The 22057-nt window shown below is 35.0% G+C and overlaps 2 protein-coding genes across 2 annotated transcripts; one reads left to right on the top strand and one right to left on the bottom strand.

The window, feature by feature from the left end:
- Window positions 1-2989: 2989 nt before the first annotated feature.
- Window positions 2990-5338, bottom strand: LOC112052447 (larval cuticle protein A2B-like). Its single transcript, XM_024091531.2, has 3 exons — window positions 5225-5338; window positions 4205-4460; window positions 2990-3523 (listed from the first exon to the last, which is right to left on the bottom strand). The coding sequence occupies exons 1-3, from the start codon at window positions 5228-5230 to the stop codon at window positions 3330-3332; spliced, it is 456 nt and encodes a 151-aa protein (XP_023947299.1). The 5' UTR covers window positions 5231-5338; the 3' UTR covers window positions 2990-3329.
- A 3387-nt stretch (window positions 5339-8725) lies between these two features.
- Window positions 8726-21555, top strand: LOC112051735 (cysteine-rich hydrophobic domain-containing protein 2). The gene is made up of 3 exons (XM_024090515.2): window positions 8726-9000; window positions 13070-13280; window positions 13986-21555. The coding sequence occupies exons 1-3, from the start codon at window positions 8882-8884 to the stop codon at window positions 14151-14153; spliced, it is 498 nt and encodes a 165-aa protein (XP_023946283.1). The 5' UTR covers window positions 8726-8881; the 3' UTR covers window positions 14154-21555.
- The last annotated feature ends 502 nt before the right edge of the window (window positions 21556-22057 follow it).

Raw genomic sequence — 22057 nt, 5'->3', positions numbered from 1 at the left:
CAACGCGTTGTAACCCTGATTATCGAGCGAGCCACTGTTGCATCAGTCATGTAGTACGTTTATGTAACACTTTATATTAAAAAAGTGGGGAGGGGACTTTTTGATAGTAAGTAGATCTTATTGTGTGTGACAAAGTTGCGGGCGTCCGCTAGTGTTTAACATAAATTTATTTTATAAATCTCTTCCTTTCAACCCAAATTCGGCTAACTGCTGAGCTCGAATGAATTTGGCCTAATAAATCTCAGAATGAGATGTATTACGCCAAATAGTTCCACCATGCTGGTCCAATTGGCAGACTTCACACACGCAGAGAATTAAGAAAATTCTCGGGTCTCCTCACGATGTTTTTCCTTCACCATTTGAGACACGTGATATTTAATTTCTTTAAAGTTGGAAGTGCATGCCCCGTACCGGATAAGAACCTATATCCTCTGGAATTGGAGGCAGAGGTCATATCCACTGGGTTATCATGGCTCTTTTTATAAATAAATAAATAAATTTTTATAACTAAATATTACCAATCATCGATTACTCAAATGAACTTGCAATTACTACTTACTAGAAAGTTTATATTTAAAATTACATTTCCAGTATACAAATATCAAGTTAATAAAACATCATACACATATAACATCACGTTACTTAAAGGACAATTATGAGGCACTTTGGACATCTTCACAATATTGTTTATTCTTATAACAGTGATAAATAATATAATATTATGAAACTCAATTATTTCGTTTAAGAAAAAGCACCGCTTAAACAGGACATGTGCTGAATTACGACCTTAACTTTATTCGTTGTGCCAGACCTTGCGAACTTACTGCAATCAGATAATAAGGTCTCATATATTATTAGCTCGTATTTTTAATTTTATGAACCAGTTATATATGACAAGTTTAGATTCGCCGTACCTACTCTTATTACCAGCTTGGATTAGAGTAAAAGGAATTACTTTTAAACCCATGACCGTGCCTTAATGCAAAATAGATCGTCTATACTCCAGCCTTTCTTGATGAATACTGTTACCAACAAAGAAATTAGAAATGGAGGTAGAAAACGCATGTCATTTTATAACTTATTTATTTTAAATTATGCATAGTTATAAAATGTTATTTAAAATATATTAGCCGTCTCTAATTGTTCTAAGCTTATTATTCTATTTTATTTTCATTAATTTAAGAACAAGTTAATTATAATTATTACTAGTGATTTATATCCCCATTTGTAATTTGTTTGTTGGTAAACAGTACTCATCAAGAAAGGCTGTAGTATAGTGTGAAATTTTCTCAGTGAATTTTTTTCTAACCTCATTATTTTTGTCTATCTATAAAATATATTAAGCTTTTCTTCAACCGCATGTCGCGTTACTTATGCCCATTTTAAATTATGAACCAATAAACTATTTCAACTTTTTAAATTTGTAGATATTCTGTTTTAAATTCGAAGAAGTTATTAAAATGGATTATTTAAGTAATACTGCACTAGTCATGTTTTGTATCAGCATGCCTAGTGGGAGTTTTCAATATTTTCATACTATTACTATCGCGTTGACGTAAGCGCGATTTTATATGGAATTGAAACAGTTGTGCAGTAGTGCCGCTAGTTTAAATTCCTTAGAAAATCGCGTTTACGCTAATGCGACAGTATCAAAGTGCCACTAGGCCCTAACTTCGAGCTTCCGAACTTTGCGTTTTGTAGCCTTCGTGTTTCACTGATTGTTATAACAAGACCGTAGTCACGCTGATAAGCAGTTGCGGTAGCGAGTGCGATTTCTTAAACATTATGTTAGAACAAACATTGGAATGGAAATAGATTTTACTCTGGATTAACATATAGACTACTTTTTATCTCGAAAAAAACCACGGATTCTCTGATTTCCGAAAACCTGATGATTTAGATGTTATGATTGTTATAATATTTTGCTATTATCCGCGATAAGCCGACGACTAAAATAAATAAATTATTATATATTCATGATGAACTGCCGCAAAGTAACGCCTGCTTCTATCCGAATGTTTGTTACTCTTTCACGGTTCGGCTACTAAACCGAATCATCTGAAATTTGAAGTAAAGATGGATTATGGTCTGGATTAACACATGGGCTAGTTTTTATCCCGGAAAAATCCTTGCTACCTGAGGGATTTGTGAAAAACTAAATTAGTAACCTAAGTAAAATTCATAATAAAAAGCCACCAGAAACTAGCTGGGCGTATTCTGATAAAAACACCAGAGATTCAGTCGATTTCTATTGCAGTATCACTTTCTATGAATTTTTATAGCATATTGTATATTGAGGGAGGTATATCGTTGTGAAGACTGTATCACTGCGTCCGCTAGCGCGCCCGCGATAAGTTCATTCATGTGGACTCAATAGATTACGTGTCGTACGAGAAGCGTGCTCTGAGACGTGTGATAAATGTCAGGCGGGGCTGACACACATCGGACACGCTATAACGTGCTATAACTCGCATGCTATTCTAGTTCATGACCATTATAAGGAAATTATGCGCGATAATAAAGCTACCATATTACTCTCTGTTTGATTAGGTTTGACGGCGCTTATTTATTTAGCGCTCCGTCAAATCTTCATAGTTTTTATTCAACTTTTCTTTTGTAAAGTTTTTTATAGTTAATTAATTTGATAATTAAACATTTGATTTTTAGTTTGTTTGTTATGAAATAAATCAAAATCAACTCGACCTATTTTATCAATTCTTTCACCATTAGAAAGCTTAATCTACACCGAGTAACAAAGGCTTTTTTGTGTATACGAATAATATTTTAGTCGTATCTTTTAAATGTTACTACCTACTAATATTGTTTCTTCTTCAATTCACCCAGAGATCTTGGGTTCATTCCGCGCCTATGTCGGTTAGTAAAGTCCTTAACATCTGGTAATGACCTTTTTATAATCGGCAGACATACACGTTTGGGGTACTTGAAGGTAAAAAATATAAAAGGTAACATATGAAAAAAAAACAAAATATTTAAATATTTGATTCCTCATATTTATTACCCTAGCTTTTAACACTTATTTACATTAAGAATTACAAAACAATTATTATATTTTACACTCATCTACATAAAAATAGGCGCAGGTCATTTTTAACAAAACAGCTTCAAACAGACCGAGCAGTATAATTATTTATATGAATATTTATATTTTTCTTTTAATCTTACATAGTAAAATTAAAAGACTTTTTAATAGATGCCCAGCATCGTATAATAAATAATAAAATACCGCATTATTTAACAAAAATTATGCGAATAATTTTAAAGATAAAACTGCAATAACTACACTGTTGGGTCTGTTTAGGAAATTCGGACTAGTGGTAGGCGGCCACTGGGGCTACAGCCTTGACCACTGCCCCCAGGGGTTCCTTATGAACGACGGCATTGAAGCCGTTGTGAGGGTCAGCCGTGTATTCCACCACACGGCGGGTACCATCAGGCTCCACTAGTGAGTAAGAGCCTTGGACGACGTCTCCAGAACGGGATTCTTGCTGGCTCTTTGAGTCACCTGAAAAAAATATGATTACTGCTATGTAATTTTATGTCATTATATTCAGAAGAGATTGAGATAATTTAGAGATACTAATAATTACAGACAAAGTGGAAAAAAAGAGACTTCGATGACGTAGTCCGATGCGTTGGTCAGACCAAATCCGCGCCGCTCTCGACACCAAGGTGACACCTACACGAGGGTTTGAAAGTCGCCGAAAGAAGCCGAGCCACATAGCGCGACATTGTCAAGTAGCAAGCTCATTATTGAGGTCGTGACGCCTAACACAAGTTAGAGATCACGTCCCTTAATAATGAGGAATACTCGTATGTCGCAAGGAGGAGGAATATTATGTCACGTGACTACGCGTAGACATAGTTTCAGTAGAAATATCGAGATAAAAAATATCTTATCCCAATCCAAAAAAAAAAAATATTCAGTTAGAAAACACTTTTTCGTTTTGGGTCGTAATAGTACAATATCTTAACTGACGCATTCTGGTCTACGAAAGGAACAACTCCATAAATGATAATCATTATTTTCAATCCATTTTAATGGCCCACAAAAAAGCCTCCGTCATTATAGGAGACGGAACGTGCTACTTACTACTAAATATTTCATAATCAAATCCAGTAACCGGAAATAATAATTTTAGCGAGTTGATGATGATGAAATAGTGTTAATATTTATGTTATTTACCAGTTAGAGCATCCTGAATGTCATAGGCGTATGAATATTGTGGGTTGGGGTCGTAGTCTTCGACTGGTGCAACCTTGGCCACGGCGTATGGCGCGATCGCTGGCCTCGCGACAGCAAAGGCCGGTCGTGCCACTGCCACGGGCGCCAGTGGCGCTGCCAGAGGAGCAGCGAAGCCGTACGGCCTGGCGTAGCCTACTGGAGCTGGCAGTAGCCCAGCTGATACGCTGGATACTACGAGGGCGACAGCTAAGAAGACCTATAAACAAAAAAAATAAGTAAGTACATGATTAAAAAGAAAAACCTATTACCAATGCGATATTACTAATCTACGAGTATATAGTTCTATGCTAATCATTTACAGAGAGTTTATAGTAGGGGGTAATCTCTTGATCTACAGAACCGATTTTGAAAATTCTTTTACCACTAGAAAACCACGTTATTTGTAAGTGTCATAGGCTATGTTTATTTCCTGGACCCGAGAACTACGCGGGCCAAAAAACGGGGCGTCGGCTAGTCCTATTATTATGAATGCAAAAGTTCTGTTACGATGCATCCGATAGGTACGATGCGGGTATGTGGACGCCTGCCATAAGCCTAGGGTGTCAATAATTTATACAAATAAATAAAATTTACTTGTCTGTCTGTAAATTTAAATTAACAGCTTTCACTAAAATGCATATGAAACTATATGCATTTAGTAAAAAGCTAAATGAAAGTGTCTAATATCTAAAACGGCTGGACGTATTTTAGTGGGAATTTCATTGATAGATAGCTGATGTTACTAGGAACAGATATAGGATAACTTATGAAATATTTTATTCCCGTATTTCTACGGGAACGGGAACCACACGGGTGAAACCGTGAACCGTCCCCTAGTCTTCTACTAGTAGACTATTTGGGTCTAATAATGAGTTTTCATTTGTGGGAATCGATCCCACAGCCATGGCTCCAATAGGCAGGTCAAATAAGCCGTCAAACAATATCAAATTATGGTAAAGACATTATTTAAAAACAATATACCTTCATATTGATGTGGTGCTAGCTCTTAGTACCGAGTGGCTGTGATATCGAAGGGTTGGTTCGTCGGTTTATATACTGCACTGCAACATCACCCGCCCAGAAACGGTCCAGTTTATCATGAGCCGCTGTACCTGAATTATTTATGTAGCCAACAATGTATTTAGCTGCATTTAATACACTTCGCGATTAGAATAACTGGGTCACTTATGATTATGACACACGCACGACACAGTAGGTACAAGGTACCTAATAATTACAATAAATAGTTTTAGAAATAATAGAAGTTCAAACTTCATATGTTTTCTCAAACAGAAAAGTAGCATTTACGGTTAGTTTCATTATGGCTGGTGGGAGGCCGTGGCTAGTTACCACCCTACCGGCAAAGACGTACCGCGAAGCGATTTAGCGTTCCGGTACGATGCCGTGTAGAAACCGAAAGGGGTGTGGATTTCATCCTCCTCCTAACAAGTTAGCCCGCTTCCATCTTAGATTGCATCATCACTTACCATCAGGTGAGATTGTAGTCAAGGGCTAACTTGTGAAGAATAAAAAAAAATGTAGGATGATGCGGGTGACAGTTCGTTTTACTCTTGAAAGTTTGTCGCAATTCACGATAATAGTACGTATTATGAACGTCATACAGGCGACTGACACCGTACTCATGCTATCTGAAAAACACTTTAGTAATAGAGCTTTTGTGACAGCTTGTCTGGGAAGGAACTGCAACTTCTCTGGCGCAATAGACCTTAGATGGTATAGTCACATAGTTACTCCACTGATAACTGAGCCGTTCAAGAAACCCTGCTACCATTGTTAACTGCATAGTTACTTTACATGAGATGAAGTCTCACAAAAGGACTATGTTGTCATCGATATAAGTCCATGTTTATTTCTAGCTGTCAAGCTATTGCGGGCTGTAGGGATAGGTTGTTGTGTGTAAGTCGTGTTTGTGAGTTGTGGGCACGTTCAGAATAAATTTGTGACAAAGTTAGATGACAAAATAACAAGATCTGATTTTTTAAAAGCTATGGACGGTACATCTTGTCTGTGTTCAGTTCTAGTTCAGTTCTGAAGTCCGCGTGGAATTCAGTTTTTCACAAATCCCGCGGGAATCATGGACTATTTCGAAATGAAAATGTATTAATACAGATTTTAATTAGCTGAAATTTGGAATGCTAATAAATTTTATTAGCATTCCAAATTTCAGCCAAATCGCTTCAGTAGTCGCAGCATAAAAGAGGAACAAAGATTAGATTAGAAATTAGACTTAAACATAAACTTTCGCCTATAAAATATTAATTTGATAGCTGAGAAAGGGAGTGTTAATCGATTGTCAAAGAATACCTTAACCCTATAACATCCTGTAGTCACAAGTCCAGGACTCTGCTCGGAGTTTTCTCTCTACCACGTGATGGACCCGGCACCTGTACAGTGAATCCATGAAATGCCATGGAATGGAATAAGATATTCGTCTCTCTCCTACCTAGTATTTTAATCTACCTATATATCAAAAAGTAGTTGCTATCGCGTATCTACACATACTGGACGGATCGAGCCATACATGATGCAGTCTACAGCAAGTAGGTTTAATATTACATCAGCCACGTATAATATTAATAAAGTCTGCCTAAACGAGGTATCCCGCAAAACGGCCTTCGCGAAATCGACTTTTTATTGTATTGAACATACAAAAATAATAATAAAAAAAAAATTTACTCTCAAAAGTTTTCTTTTGTTGCTTCCGCAGAGTAACATGAGTGAATCTTTACAAACAACGTACTGAAGCCGGTGAAACCCATTAAAAAAAAACGTCACGCGTCTCCTTGACAACCGTATAAACAAATGTTTTTTATAATTTGTATTTCAAAATTTAACACCAACTACGTAAATTAATACATACATCATCAACTTGCTTGCTGAAATATTAATTTACGGCTGCTTTTTGAAAGAAAGAAAGAAAAGCTGAATATTTCAGACAGACCCAAAGATTTTATACTATTAGATATGGTTACATACGTACAAAATCGTCGCAAAAAGTGATACGAATTTAGCAACTGAGCGCATTTATTGTTTACTATATTATGTATTTATTTATATATAGTTTGTACACTTTCTGAACACACAACTCGTCATTGTAAACAATATTTAGATGAAATGAAAACCACCTTTGCTCGTCTCAGTTTCGACGCGCTCGTGACATATCTATTAATACTAAATCTTTGGACAGGCCTCAAACCCAGGACCTCATGATCCGAAGTCACATATGCTAACCACTGAACCCAAGAGACATTTTGATTATATTTATAATCACTGTATGGTGTATGGAGACATTTATTAATTTAAATCGTGCTATAGTTATAGCGATAAAACAACTAAGTTTTTGGGTCACAGCTGTGGGCTGTGTTACCAAGTGCGTGTGTGGTTCATACATAATACCTACTCCACAGAATAAAGAATGATACAGAATGAGTCTATACAAGCAGCGCGGTGAGGCCGGTGAAACCCATAAAAAAAATTAAACGTCACACGTCTCCTTGACATCCGCATATACAAGCTTTTTTCATAATTTGTATTTTTTTACTGACGCGACACTTCGTGTACTGACTCGAGAAAGTAAAGCATGGCTGCATCCTTGTCGTATTCCTTACGCTCTATCTGCCAATTATTCTTTAATCTGTGAACTACTCGAGATAATTCATAATGCCCTGCCCTTTTATGGTACGCCTAAGTAATAACACGTCTATTTATGTTTCAAGAGCTGTCAAAGATATAATAGGTGTAAGTATATTATTATGATTATAGCAATAAAGGTGGGTCTAACCGTGACATCGTATTTGTATAAAGTAGTTAATCTAACATTAGTAAACTAATTAATTTAATTAAAGAGCCATGTTAGTCCAGTGGATAGGACCTCTACCTTTGATTCGGAGGGCGTAGGTTCGAATCCGATCCGGGGCATGCCTCCAACTATTAAATTATGTGCGTTTTAAAAAATTAAATATTACGTGTCTCAAACAATGAAGGAAAAACATCGTGAGGAAACTTGTCTCTCGGTCGCAAAGAGCAAAGAGGTCGGTCGGGACTTTATTTCCGTGAAATTTAATTTTTTCTAGATACTTTGTCATAGTATCCTAATAACCGATCTCAATGAAAAAAATAATTATAAAATAGCTTTCCCTAAGCTTAACTAATTTAATTAGCTTTAAAAAATTATATATCCATGGAAAAAAGCTGAACCCTTTGAACCATACTCAAACTCCCGCAATTTGTTCTTTTTAATACTATTAGCGCCATCTATCAATGCTATTTATAACTAGTCTTAAATGTTGGCAAGAATCAGCAAGATTAGTAATTTGTTTGAAAGAATACATCTATCTAATTATTGTCAAATGATATTTCATCTTTATTAATAATAATCATTTTGACATTAATTTTGATTTCAATTATTTTTATTTTTTACACCACGGCAACACGCCAACACTCACTGGTTCTCCTGTCAAAAACATACGTAATTCAATATGGCAACATATTTATTTTGTATTGAAAACGTCACTTCGTATTTCTTTTTGTAATGAATGTAAAAATCTAACAAACAGTGTCCTTTGTTATGTTTAATAAACAGAAAAGGTGTGTGTGCCGTTTGTGTTAGTGTTTAACATGGCAGACTTCGATGCGATATACCCAGACGAGACGGAGCCCGAGGAGAACATAGAAGAGACGCATGTGACATTAGTTCCCGACCCGATAGTAGTCCGAGGGGCTGGAAACATGACAGTGTAGGTTTCATATCAGCTGTTTACCTTCCACTTGAGAATTAACCCATTTCCGTGTACAAAACATCGATACCACAAGGTGCACTGTGTAGCTCGCTGCAATGCTATTTTTGGTTCTTTGTTGTCTTAAGTTTGTAGCATTGTACGTTTTCTTGGACAGAGACATTGACCAGACGTCAAATTTTCATTGTAATTATTTAGTTTAGTGTAATTTTGAAACTCCCACATTCTGGGCATTAATATAGCTATTCAATTCTTAAATTTATATACAGGATGGTTTTTTTTTAAATAATTAATATTAGATATGTTTTTAAACAAGATTATGCTATATGAATATGCACCTTTCTCCTTTTTTTAAATTTAAATCTTTCGCTATAAGTAGTACCTAGTATGTCCAGTGTTTAACCTCTATGTTTACCATTAATGAAGTCCTGTTTAAAGCTTTATTTCTTTCAAAATATTTACACTAATAGCATAAATTTTAACAGTATGATACTACATGCCGATGTGCCAAAAACATGTTAAGCTATCTTCACTTATTATTATTAATATCTACAATTACAGAATAACAGAGCCGCAGACTTAAGCCAGATTTATATTTTTCTGATGTGTTATATTGTGACGCATTAGAACAGAATCTGTTTCATACATTTTTTATGTGACGCATCAGAAGCCATCACAACATGTCACAACACGCAAGTGTAAACTTTGCAATACAAAATTTATGACACCGATTCTGTTCTGATGCAACACATCACTGCAGACAAATGTAAATCTGGCTTAATTCACTAACTTTGACGTTAGTTGATATTTATACAAAATTGATTTTTTATGAAATAAATGTCATCTGGTGCCTACTGACAGCCATTTGTGGATATCACACAGTAGGTAGATGACATTTCTCAGTTGATTTGATGTTTATTTTAATAGGTTGATATTGACCAAATTAGTGAAAAGGCCAGCAGACAATAATCACTATGTTTTCATTTTATTTAAAGTCAAAAATGTTACTCTATTATTAGTGGCATGCACCTCATAGATGCAAAAATGTTCTGCTTTCGCTGAGGACATATTACGAACCTGTATTGGAGTAGGAAGTTCCCATTTTGAAAAAATTTTACATATGCTACCTACCCTGGTTAACAAGCTTATGCACACCACTGTCTATTATAGTTACCCATATTCTAATCAGGAGACCTATCAGTACTTAAAATCACAATACATAATTCCAATAAAAAATCTCAAGAATTGACCAACAACTGGTCAGTCATTAAAGCAGCAGACCTTTTGTAGCCACATTAGCTGCACAGTTTGGACTGGAAATCTGCAAGGAATCAAGAATTGTGGAAAAGCTTGGAGAAGGCCTTCATCCTAAAGGACAATCAGAGAAATTCCAAATAAAGGCTCTTATTTTTTCTCTTGTTTCTTTATTTGTCCTTCTTTTAAATTTTTAACAATATTAGTATAAAAATATAATACAAAACACTATTGAAAATTTATAAAAACAAACCCTCCCGCTGCGGGACATTTGAGTGCCCAAGCAACCGGCGGCCAGGACTCAAGAGTGAGGAATCATCTCACAATATGTGCCATCTCAAGAATTACTGCTATCTGTATCTGACTCTTCATCCAACAGTTAAGTGAAAGCTTGTTAAGATGTTGGTCGAGGCTTTTTCGCTATAAGACCATTGACATTGTCTCGTGAGTAAGGTCCCAAGTTATTTCATACTTTTTCTTTTTCGACTTTAAGAGACTATACCAGATTGTCATCTTTCAGCTTTAACCAGATTATTGTCTTTCGGCTTTAACCAGATTAGATATATTATTATTATATAGATAGCTCTTATTATTATTATCATTATAAACAGGCTGGACTCATCACCTAGACCTAGAAGTTGTAGTTCCAACTCTGCAGGCTGGACTATTATCATACCCACTGATACACCTTTCTGACTGATTGGAATATTTGTTGATATATAAAAGATATGACTATTTCTTTAAATGCCTATCAGTTATAATAAAAAAGTGTTGTTTACATCAATTCAATAAAATTTCACAAGTGTAAGTGCAAGCTCATAATTATGTACACACTAATGAATAAAATCTTAATGACTCTTGACCTTTACATGTTTGCATAACATTATAGTACAAAGTATTTATAAACAGCAATGCAATAATTAATAACACCCATTGGGTGCAATCATGATTAGTGATTACATTTTTCTTTGTTTGAACCAACCAAGTCTCAATTGCAATAGGGTACTTGACTCATATCAAATTTAATATAAACAATATTAATTTTGTTTGGTACATGGAATAAGGGTCCAAAATATATCAATTAGATTATTAAAAGTTAAGGATTTCTTATAAAACTTAATTTAAAAAACATATTTTTTTTTTCAAATTTCCAAACGTCAAGAACTCTGTCGTCCATTTTGTGAGTTATTTTTGTCAAACATTCTGTTTGGTAAAGGATTTGTTAATGTGACAGTATGAAACAGTTAATATATAGACTATCATCGCCAACAGCTTTTTGGCTCATATTGTCAAATAAATATTTAAAAAAAAATATTTTCATGTAACTTAGTTTCAAAAATATATGAAAAAAAAAATTTAATCTAGTCTCGATAATTAACTATTTGAGACCATATATTATAAGGTGAGCCAATAAAAGGCCAACTAGCCTATTGTTATAAAAAATATGCCTTGACCTGTAACTGCTGTAGAAAAGAGTTCTAATATCTAAGTGATAATGTGCAGATTAAGGTTTTGTTAATTTATATATTTGACTAGCTGACCTGACAAACGTTTTGCCTTATCAATATTAAAAATTCTAGGGGCTGATGGTAAAAGAATGAAAATTAAGGGTTATTTTCTTCTACTCTTTTTAACTTTTCAGGTTAAAGAGGGTTGAAGTTTCAAAAATCTTGAATAACATTATTTTTAATATTGTTCTGGTAGTACACATACTGTAAATTTTACAAATATAATTTGAAAAATGAATCACTTTCCATACAAACTGATTTAGTTATTGTGACAAAAAGTATCTTATAACCTTCTATGTATTAAAATCATGCCGAATTTCATTCAAATTAATTCAGTAGTTTCAGCATGATGCCCAGACAACAAAAATACAGACAGACAGATAGACAGACAAATAATTTAAAAAAATATTTTTGGCTGCAGTATCGATTATATGTATACCCTCCAATTAGGATTTTCAAAATACCTTTAATGTACAGAATTTCACCTTTTAGTTGCTTCACCTTCAGTTCTATTATAAGACGTATACATAGATAATCAAGTATTCTCAAATTAGGTTTTAGCAGATATAGGAGGAAAAACACTACATTTGTTGACCAAAATATCAATCTTGCTGCTGTATTTGGGTATCATACCCTGCTATTAAAATAATTCAGTTAAAAGACTGCTAATGCCTTGTCCCTGGTCATTCCCATATTATTTATCTGTAAGTTACTAAACGCTAACCACAACAGTAATTTACATTTAGGTAAATATTTATTCATTCTTGTACATTGTAATGATAAACACTGTAATAATAATTATGTCGTAAGGCACGGATGCTCGATTTTATCAGCAACTTCATTAAGCTATGTGTATGTAGTGAACTGTTAATGTTAGTTTGTCGAGTTTACTAGTCCAAGGCTAATTAAACCCCACATATTGTTATTAATTAGGTATCTTTATTAAAACCCGAATGTTGTAGAGTTCATGCAGGGTCAGATAATCTGACACATTTTTTTATTAAAGCAAGAGGTTGTGTGACCTTGTTGTTTGTTACAAAGCAAACTTTTTAGAACTATGGCTTTAAAAGCACTATTTTCGACGTGATTTTTTTGTTCCTACTCTGAATGTGTAAGTGCCGTAGGCTCCTTAATGGGATCTCAGCGACGTTACTGGGGGGGTTCAAGCGAGCGCACAAGCGTCGCCTGATGGGGCCGAACGCAGAAGCAGAATAGATGGACGGAACAACTCTCGAAGGGCGTCTTCGCTGAGACTCGGACCTCAGCTTAGAAGAAAACTTATATTATTTTTACTGCACCAATTACAGATTCGGTCTAAGCAACCGGTTCAGCGGAGAGTTCCCGTCTGGGCTACAGTCGCGCGTCGCGCCCGAGGAGTACCAGGCGACGGTGGCGCGTATCAACAGCGTGCTGAAGAAGACGCTGCCCGTCAACGTCAAGTGGCTGTTCTGCGGCTGCGTGTGCTGCTGCTGCACGCTGGGCTGCTCGCTGTGGCCCGTCATCTGTCTCAGCAAACGGGTCAGTTCTATTACTGTGTCGGTCTAAGCAACGATCAGGGCTTTAGTCGCCCAAAGAGTACCAGACAACGGTGGCGTGCATCTACAGCTTGCTGAAGAAGACGCTGTCCGTCAACGTCAAGTGGATGTTCTGTGGTTGTTCTGTGGCTGCCTGCGCTGCTGCTGCGCTCTGGGCTGTTTGCTGTGGCCCGTCATCTGCCTCAGAAAACGGCACAGTTCTAACACAGACACGACTACAGAGTCGGTCTAACCAACGGTAAGCAATGATGGAAGAATTGGACATGGTAGCCATCAATGTTCCAGGGTTGTGCATCCTACATATTTATAAGTCTCTCAAACTTCCTTCCATGTTTGATTGAAAAAGGGACACTGGCAATTACCCGGATGGTCACCTATCATGTGCAGTTTTGCACAATCGGTTGATAATGTAGAGCAGCCAGAATCTTCGAGCTACTCTTGTATTATTATTTATCATTTTGTTTTATATCCTATTTTTCGGAAACTGCTGTAAAATACTCTAACCGAATGTTTCGCCTTCTAACCGTTTAAGCTTATAAATATGTTTGGAAAATACCTTTAAAGATAAACTTTCCTAGACGATTTTGTGGACACAAGACTCTTAGCTCACGACACAATCGGATAAGGACGATTGATAATAACTACATTTAAATGAAAAATAATAATATGTATAACATTTTCGTTACAGACTCAACACTCCTTAAACAAACTCCTGGAATGGGAGAACAGTCGGCTATACCACAAGTTGGGACTACGGTGGCGTCTCACCAAGCAGCGATGCGACTCGTCCTCAATGATGGAGTATGTGCTACTCATAGAATTCATACCCAGAATACCTATATACAGGCCCGACTAAACACTGTTTTAACTGTAAACATTGAGTTATAACACATAGGAACGCAATCCGCGCACGCGAAGTGTAGATTAGTTATTCATACTAAAATTAGAAGGATTTCTGTTGCGTTTTGACACAATTTAGATTATTTGTGGTATAGAAATGAACAAGCACTTGGAGAAGGATATAAAATTCTTTATGTTGCAAAACAAAATTTCTAAATAAATTTATAATAATTAATTTCTTGTAAACCATAAATGATGTTAAAAATTGGTATATTTTCGATTGTTTAAATGTAATGTTTAAATAACTATTTTAAATTAAAAAAAGGGGTTTAGGGGGATGTAAGATTATGTGGAAAAAGATATAGTCACGCTATGGTTAGACACAGTAGGTACGTACGGTACAGTAGGTAAGGTACTAAAGGTAATGTTTCCAAAACAAAGTGCTCCTGACTGCATTTAGGCAAGCTCAATTTCGGCAGTAGTAGAAATTAGCTTACGTTATAGAACGAGTGCTTGCGATAGTCAGACTACCTCCTTTTTAACTGATTAAAAAAAGGGAGGTTCTCAATTCTACGCGTACGTTATTTTTTTGTTTGTTACCTCATAACTTCGTCATTTATTAACCAATTTTGAAAATTCTGTCCATCTGTCCATTCGATGAATTGATTGATAAAATGTCACTCTAAGGTCAATTCCTCTGCGCGTGCGCAGACTGCGTTTCTATGCGTAATAATTCTGACTGTAAATATGAACACTTATCGTAAATTAAAGCGGCGGATCAAATGGGCGACATGTTGATACGATTTAGACCTTATTTTGTATGGTATAAGGTGCATGTTTGTACTCGGTTTTATGCGAAACTAATTTACTTTGTAATTGTTTAATTTCTAACCCAAATGTTACCTGTCGTAACTCATAAATTGATGAATAGGTGATTTTTTTGACCAATATATTAATCCTTATCCAATTTGTCAGTTACAATAGGCAATATAATTTTAACTTAATTGCTTTCATCTCAACATTTTAAAAATAGCAGGCCATAAAAATGCGAAAATGTCTTTGAAAAACTTATCAAGATTTTCTATCTATGTCGAAGAAAACTTCATATTGAAATACATGAAGAATTCGTGGCTTGGAACTTACGCCTTATAAGCTAAGGTCTATAATTGATTGCTCTTATTTTAACAATATAAAATGTATCGCATCACAGTGCCGCCATTTTGATTCGAAGGTAATATAGACAAGTACCGCAACTTATGAATTGAATAAGCAAATGCGTATCCTAAATACAATCTCAAAGTTATGTGCATAGTGGCGTGCTAGTCCGTCAACCCGCATTGAAGCGGCGTCGTGGGTTAACGCTCCTTTTTTATGTATGAGCTAAGGTCTGTAACCAGCAATGCGATTTAGATTGAAAATAGAATTGCGGATTGTATTGTATTTTTAATTAGTGGTGGCTTATATAAGGCAGGCAAGGCTTTTTGTCTGTCATGGAGTGCACGCCACTTTGGCTGTGCAATTTCAAAACATAGCAAGTGACATGAATCTTTAACAGGAAAATCAAAGATCAAGTTATTCATGTATATAAATTACGGTATTCAGATTCACAAAATACAAAATTGTTTGAAATATTATTTATAATTTCATATACAACATCACATACAGAAGATTAAACAGTACAGTATGTATAATCATGCATTCTGAAACAAAAAATATATAATTAAAAAAAATAAAAAGTATTAATTGCAAAAGAATTATAGGCAGTGTTTGGGTTGATGTAAGGATTGTTGTTCCATACACATCTTCTCGGGCATTTCAAAGTAATCCCACTTCACACTTATATTATGTGTGCAAAAGTGTGTATGTGTTTGTAAGTGTTTTTACTATGTTTGTTTCTCTTTTACGCTGCGGCTACAGAAGCGGTTTGGCTGAAATTTGGAATGGAAATAGATTTTACTTTGAATTAACACATTGCTACTTTTCATCCCGGAAATATCCATAGTACCGCGGGATATGTGAAAAACTGCATTCCACGCGGACGAAGTCGCGGGCGTTTGTAAGTTGTGAAATAACGCTTTTTAGGGCAATCATGTAAAAACTTGTATTTCTTAAAAAATGTCACTTACTAGGTTTTGAATTTGCGCAGTCACTTGTACAGTATGTCGGGTCTGTGTATATTGTAAATAGGGTTAACAATGTCGCCAAGTAAGTGTTTACAATGCTTTTTGTGTATAGATATGACATTAATGAATTTGCAAAGCTTCAGTTGCCTTCAAAAGCGGTGTTATCTTAGTGTGTAATGTAGTTTTAAGTGTTTGTGGTGATATAAAGCTTTGTTCGGACTGATGGGTGTTAGGTCAGCGCTCGTAGATGGGAAGATATACCTTAATATAAGGGTACTAAAGACCTTAACTTAATATACTTTAATATAACCTAAATAAAGTCAGAATTTTAACAGGCATAACAACATTATACGTTTATATTGTTATGTATACACGCTTACACGTCAGATATTTATATTTATTTATATTCATATGAAGTTTTTTTAAGTTGAGCAAAAATCATGTAATGACGGATTTTTTTAATGTTTTAAAAAACTTTCTCAATAGTTTATTATGTTTTTATGTTAAGGTATAACCTTTTTTATGGTAGTCAAAGGTTTCCACGCGAAGTTGCAGACATCCGCTAGTATAACAAAAAAGTCGAAATTCTAAAATAGGTTAAAATAAATAGTAGATCCCTATTAGAAACGACCTTCACCCATCTGTTTAATGATTTTTTATCAAAATTTAGAAAGTTAAAAAATATATTGCGAGTAGGTTGTCCAAAAATTACCGGACTAAACTATTATTAACCATTATTAACTATCATTTATGATAGTTTGACCGGAGTTTATGAGGCAACCTATTCGCGATATATTTTTTAACATATTAAAGGAGACGGTGATGGCGGAAATAAAAGAATATTTTTTTTTAACTATTTTTGATTATACAAAACTACGAATTTACTTTGATTTGATTCTTTCGAAATAATATTCATTCTCTCCCAAGAAATGGAACACTAATCCTATTAATAAAATCCTTGTGTTTTTCTAAATTTCAATAATACGGGGTATAAGAGGTACCTGTAATGGATCATCTCCTTTGATATAAAACACTTTTCATTCATTAAACAGATGGGTGAAGGTCGTTTCTAATACGTATCTTAGACTTAAATGACGCCGTCAGTCCGGACAGTTGTTTTAAGTTGTTGAGGTTATAAGACCTGTGTTAAGAGGCAGAGGCTAGAGATTATGTGAATTAAATTTCTGTTTTTTAAATTTAATTTAGCAATTGAAGCTGTCATTATGTTTTCTTTCGCACAAGTGTAAAAGAATCGATTCGCTCAAGTGACATTACTCCAGATTTTACCATCTGAACGTTTATGTTACCGCAAATCGTTACTGCCTTTGTATATTACGAATTTAATAAGCAAATTTTTACTTAAATCCTTATTTAAGTTATAATTTTATTAAATGTTATAGGCGTACCATGTGACTCGGTCCTCGTATACGTAGTAAAGTAGTATAAGGTATGGCGACAGGGGAGTTAGTGAGGGGCAGGGGCAAGAATATCTAACACCATAATATTTTTTTATTAAAAGAAAGGTTACGAAATAAGGTTAGGTCACAGAATCTCGAAAACCGGTTTGACGTACAAAGTGACTTTGAAATTTGGCAGACCGCTTAGAACAGTTTTTGCAAAAGGGGCGAAGTCAGGGGCGTTCGCTAGTTATATTACACTCTAAATTAGCTTCACTTGTAACTATGTATGTAAGAAAATCTTGGAATCTTAATTTAACGCACATCCCGGTCTTCGATGTTCGAGTTCTGATGACAACACATGACTAGCTAATAAACGTCATTACAAATCCAATATGGCGGCCTCCCCAAGATGGAGGACTGGCTGTTTGAAATCCAACCCCATGATATGGATATCAAATAAAAGGGTTTGTTGTCAGAAATATGAAAAAATAGTCACGTGACTTAAATCCAATATTTGTAATTTCATTTATTATTTCTATTTATTACTATTTACTATTTATTTCATTTATCATATAAACAGGCGATTGTTTTGCCCCTGCATTTCTCTGTCCTCCTTTGACGTCATACTCATCCATGACATAAAAGACATGTCTTGTGTGTGACATAAAAGAGTAGAAATTAATAAAAATGGAACTAATAAATAATTAATTAATTATGAAACATGCCAATAACAAATATGCCCGACTAGTTTCGAACCCATAGGGGGCCCTTAGTCATGAGCTGGTTCTTGCATATGCATATGAATAGTTTAAATTCTAAATGAATAAATAATTATCATTTATTATCAAGTATCAAGGTAGTTTCAATCGTAAATAAATGACAGAACACAGGGTTACCATAAGAACGACAATAAGTTACTACAGCGCAGATGAGGACTGAGTTATGCGGTTCGTCTATATCGAGGGTTCCATTTGCCTCTCATAAGCAAACATCGGTGCTGATTCCAATGTCACACAAATATCTGAACTAAATTGAGAGTTCTTGGATTAGTGCTATCACAATCACAATATATCCTTTTAGAAAAGGATAGCACAAGTTTTAGATATGAATTATTTGATTTAGAGATTTCTGTATAATAGTATAACCGAATTTGCGCCATGCCAAGGTAAATATGCTTGTCCGCAAGTCTTGTTTTTTGATGAGAAGTGTATCTCGTACAAAGGAATCGTCTTAACATTTGTAGAATCTTTATACTAAAATCGGGTTATGTGTTAATAATAATTGAATGAAATAAGTCATTGAATGAATTTATGAAAAATCTTTGTGTTAACGTCTACATCAATGAAGTCCGGCCGCTCAGAGATTGCATTTCTGGCAGATCATGATCGAATGTACAAGGTTGTTGAACTGCGCTGTTTCAAGGTTATGCCAACTGTTTGTCTTTGTAGTGATGAGACAAAATAACGAGGTAATAGGCTACTTGACACTTTTTTAATATGGTCCTAAATTGTTCATTATTGTTCTACTAGATCGATTTTTTTTTTTAATTTTTTTAAACATTATTACATGAAAGTTTTAGTTTTCAAATGTGTTTTTGACAATACGAGCCAAAACGCCTGCTGACCATGACAACTATTTCATGATAAAACACTCACTATAATAAATCTCTTACAAATCGTTTGACAAAAATAGTTTGAAGTTTAGCGCATCAATTCAGTTAGTGACGTCACAAAATGGACGACAGCTATTTTGACATTTGGAAAATTTTAAAAAATACGTGATATTTAAATTAAGTTTTTTAAGAAATCCTTAACTTTTATAAATGATATTTTTTAATTTTTAAATGATATTTTTATAAATCATATTTCGGACCCTTATTCCATGTACTACACGAAATGATTATAGTTTATATTAAATATGATATGAGTCCTACCCTATTTTAATTGAATGTGTTTGTCCCATTCGATCCTCCATCTGTCAGAAACGCAATCTCTGAGCGGCCGAACTTTACAGAGTTTGTTCCACACTCCCTCTGGCGTCATCAGCCGCCTGTACTGCGTAGTTGAAGCCTGCATTGTGAGGTTTGCCTATAATAAATCTTTGATTAGATAGAACACGCGATGCTTGTCAGATGGCATGTTATAAGTGTACTTCAGTTTTAATGTTATATATTGTGTACTTTATAGAGCGAGAGACAATGGCCAGATCTTGGCCATTTTATGAAAGCTGAAAGTCTGTCCTACTATAAGTACCTAAGTATGGAAGGCAATAATTAGTTTAGTACTTATTGTATTGCTATAATAGGTGACACTTTTTAGGGTTTTAAATTGTATATTTTTTGAGACGTGGATTACATGAAAATTTTAATTTTTAAATATTTATTTAATAATACGAGCCAAATCGCTGTCGGGCATGATGATCTATATTTAAACTGTGTCATGACGTCACGTTGACAAATCCTGTACCAAACGGAGCGTTAGACAAAAAATAGTTATCAATTAGTTTGAGGTTTAGTAAATCGAGTAACATGTGACGTCACAAAATGGACGACAGCGTTTTTGACGTTTGGAAAATTTTAAAATACATGATTTCTAAGTTAAGTTTTATAAGAAATCCATAACTTTTATTAATTAATATCGATATATTTCGGACCCTTATTCCATGTACAATGCGAAATTAATATTGTTTATATTAAATTTGATATGAGTCAACTGCTCTAATTGACTGACTGTCAGCTATTATGAAATGACGAAGGTCAGGCTATCGCAGCGTCTTACAGTGGAATTCATAGACGTTGTAGGGGTACCCCCAGGGGATCATTCAGCCGCTTAGTGTCGAATTTAACCTCTATTTGAAATTTGACGCTCAGCGGGTGAATGATCCCCTAGGGGTGCCCCTACGTCTATGAATTTCACTGTTAGATCACAGACACAAGCCTTTTATGAGGGAGGGGATCAATTTTGCGTCGACCAGAGTTTGAGAGCGTATGTTATGCAGTCTTATGTTAGAAAATATTTCGGAACTGTGTTATTAGAGAAGTAATTGTTTATAGTAGTGTATTGTTTAGATATTTACGCCCTCTTTTCCCTTTTCAACATGTTGTCATGGGTTTTTAATAATCTACTAATATTATGTATAAGCAAAGTTTGTCACCGAAAGCGCAACGCATACGTGGACCTATAGACTCGTTTTTGATCGCCTGAATGTTGTTACGCCAAGGTCATCCCTTACTCATAAAGGTGGATTAAAATTTAAACATCAATTTTTCAAAGCAAAGTGTTTAAAGTTCACTTTACTTTTGACGGCCTCCGTAGCGCAGTGGTATGCGCGGTGGATTTACCAGACGGAGGTCCTGGGTTCGATCCCCGGCTGGATCGATTGAGGTTTTCTTAATTAGTCCAGGTCTGGCTGGTGGGAGGCTTCGACCGTGGCTAGTTACCACCCTACCGACAAAGACGTACTGCCAAGCGATTTAGCGCTCCGATACGATTTCGCTTAGAAACCGAGTGTGGATTTTCATCCTCCTCCTAACAAGTTAGCCCCCTTCCATCTAAGATTGCATCATCACTTACCATCAGGTGAGATTGTAGTCAAGGGCTAAACCTTTATTAATAAAAAAAATAAAGACGAAATTTGAGATTTAAATCCTAATCCATGTTTATATACGAGGTCAGTAAAGGTTTACTGTATAAATTCATATATAATTTTAAAAAAAATGCCATTATTAAACACAGTTCGTGAAGTCTTGCCACCGCAAAGTTTTATTGAGCAACGGTTGAAAAGCGAACAGGGTATGTTGACATTAAGTTGTAATTTAAGCGAATGTAAATATTTTAAGTACCTACATATAATATAGAGTATTTTTGTTCACATAATAAATCTCACTATGTGATGATAGACTTGTTTTATTGTAAACTTATTTTAATTGATTTAACCCATTGACCTCTTAAACCCCGCTAACTTATACTATCATCATCATCATCATCATCATCATATCAGCCGATGGACGTCCACTGCAGGACGTAGGTCTTTTGTAGGGACTTCCAAACATCACGATACTAAGCCACCAGCATCCAGCGAATCCCTAACTTATACTATACTACCCATCGATCTCCTGTTAAAAACTGAATACACAATCTGCGACCTAAAATGTCCCCACTCAGTGAGTGCCAAACACAACTTCTTGGCACTCAAATTCAAGTAGTCGCATTTGCAAATTCAACCTTAAACTCATCACTTAAGGTTGAATATGGGATTTATTGAATATTGGACTATATTTAAAGGCCTTTAGGTATATTTTTCTTTACAAATAATTTCTAAAACTGTCAAAGCAAAATTGGCCAGTTATTAAGTGAAATTTCTACATGATTGTGCATCCTTTTATTATAAGAGGTCAA

This window comes from Bicyclus anynana, chromosome 22 (assembly GCF_947172395.1).
Source record: "Bicyclus anynana chromosome 22, ilBicAnyn1.1, whole genome shotgun sequence".
NCBI lineage: Eukaryota > Metazoa > Arthropoda > Insecta > Lepidoptera > Nymphalidae > Bicyclus > Bicyclus anynana.
This window is presented reverse-complemented; position numbering and strand designations above follow the sequence as displayed.

Bases quoted from the DNA above. Each gene is read 5' to 3' on its own strand.
- LOC112052447 (XM_024091531.2), bottom strand. The intron at 3,524-4,204 runs GTAAATAACATA...TATTTTTTTCAG, and splicing joins CATTCAGGATGCTCTAACTG to GTGACTCAAAGAGCCAGCAA.
- LOC112051735 (XM_024090515.2), top strand. From the start codon at position 8,882: ATGGCAGACTTCGATGCGATATACCCAGACGAGACGGAGCCCGAGGAG. The intron at 9,001-13,069 runs GTAGGTTTCATA...CACCAATTACAG, and splicing joins GGGGCTGGAAACATGACAGT to ATTCGGTCTAAGCAACCGGT. The intron at 13,281-13,985 runs GTCAGTTCTATT...TTTTCGTTACAG, and splicing joins TCATCTGTCTCAGCAAACGG to ACTCAACACTCCTTAAACAA.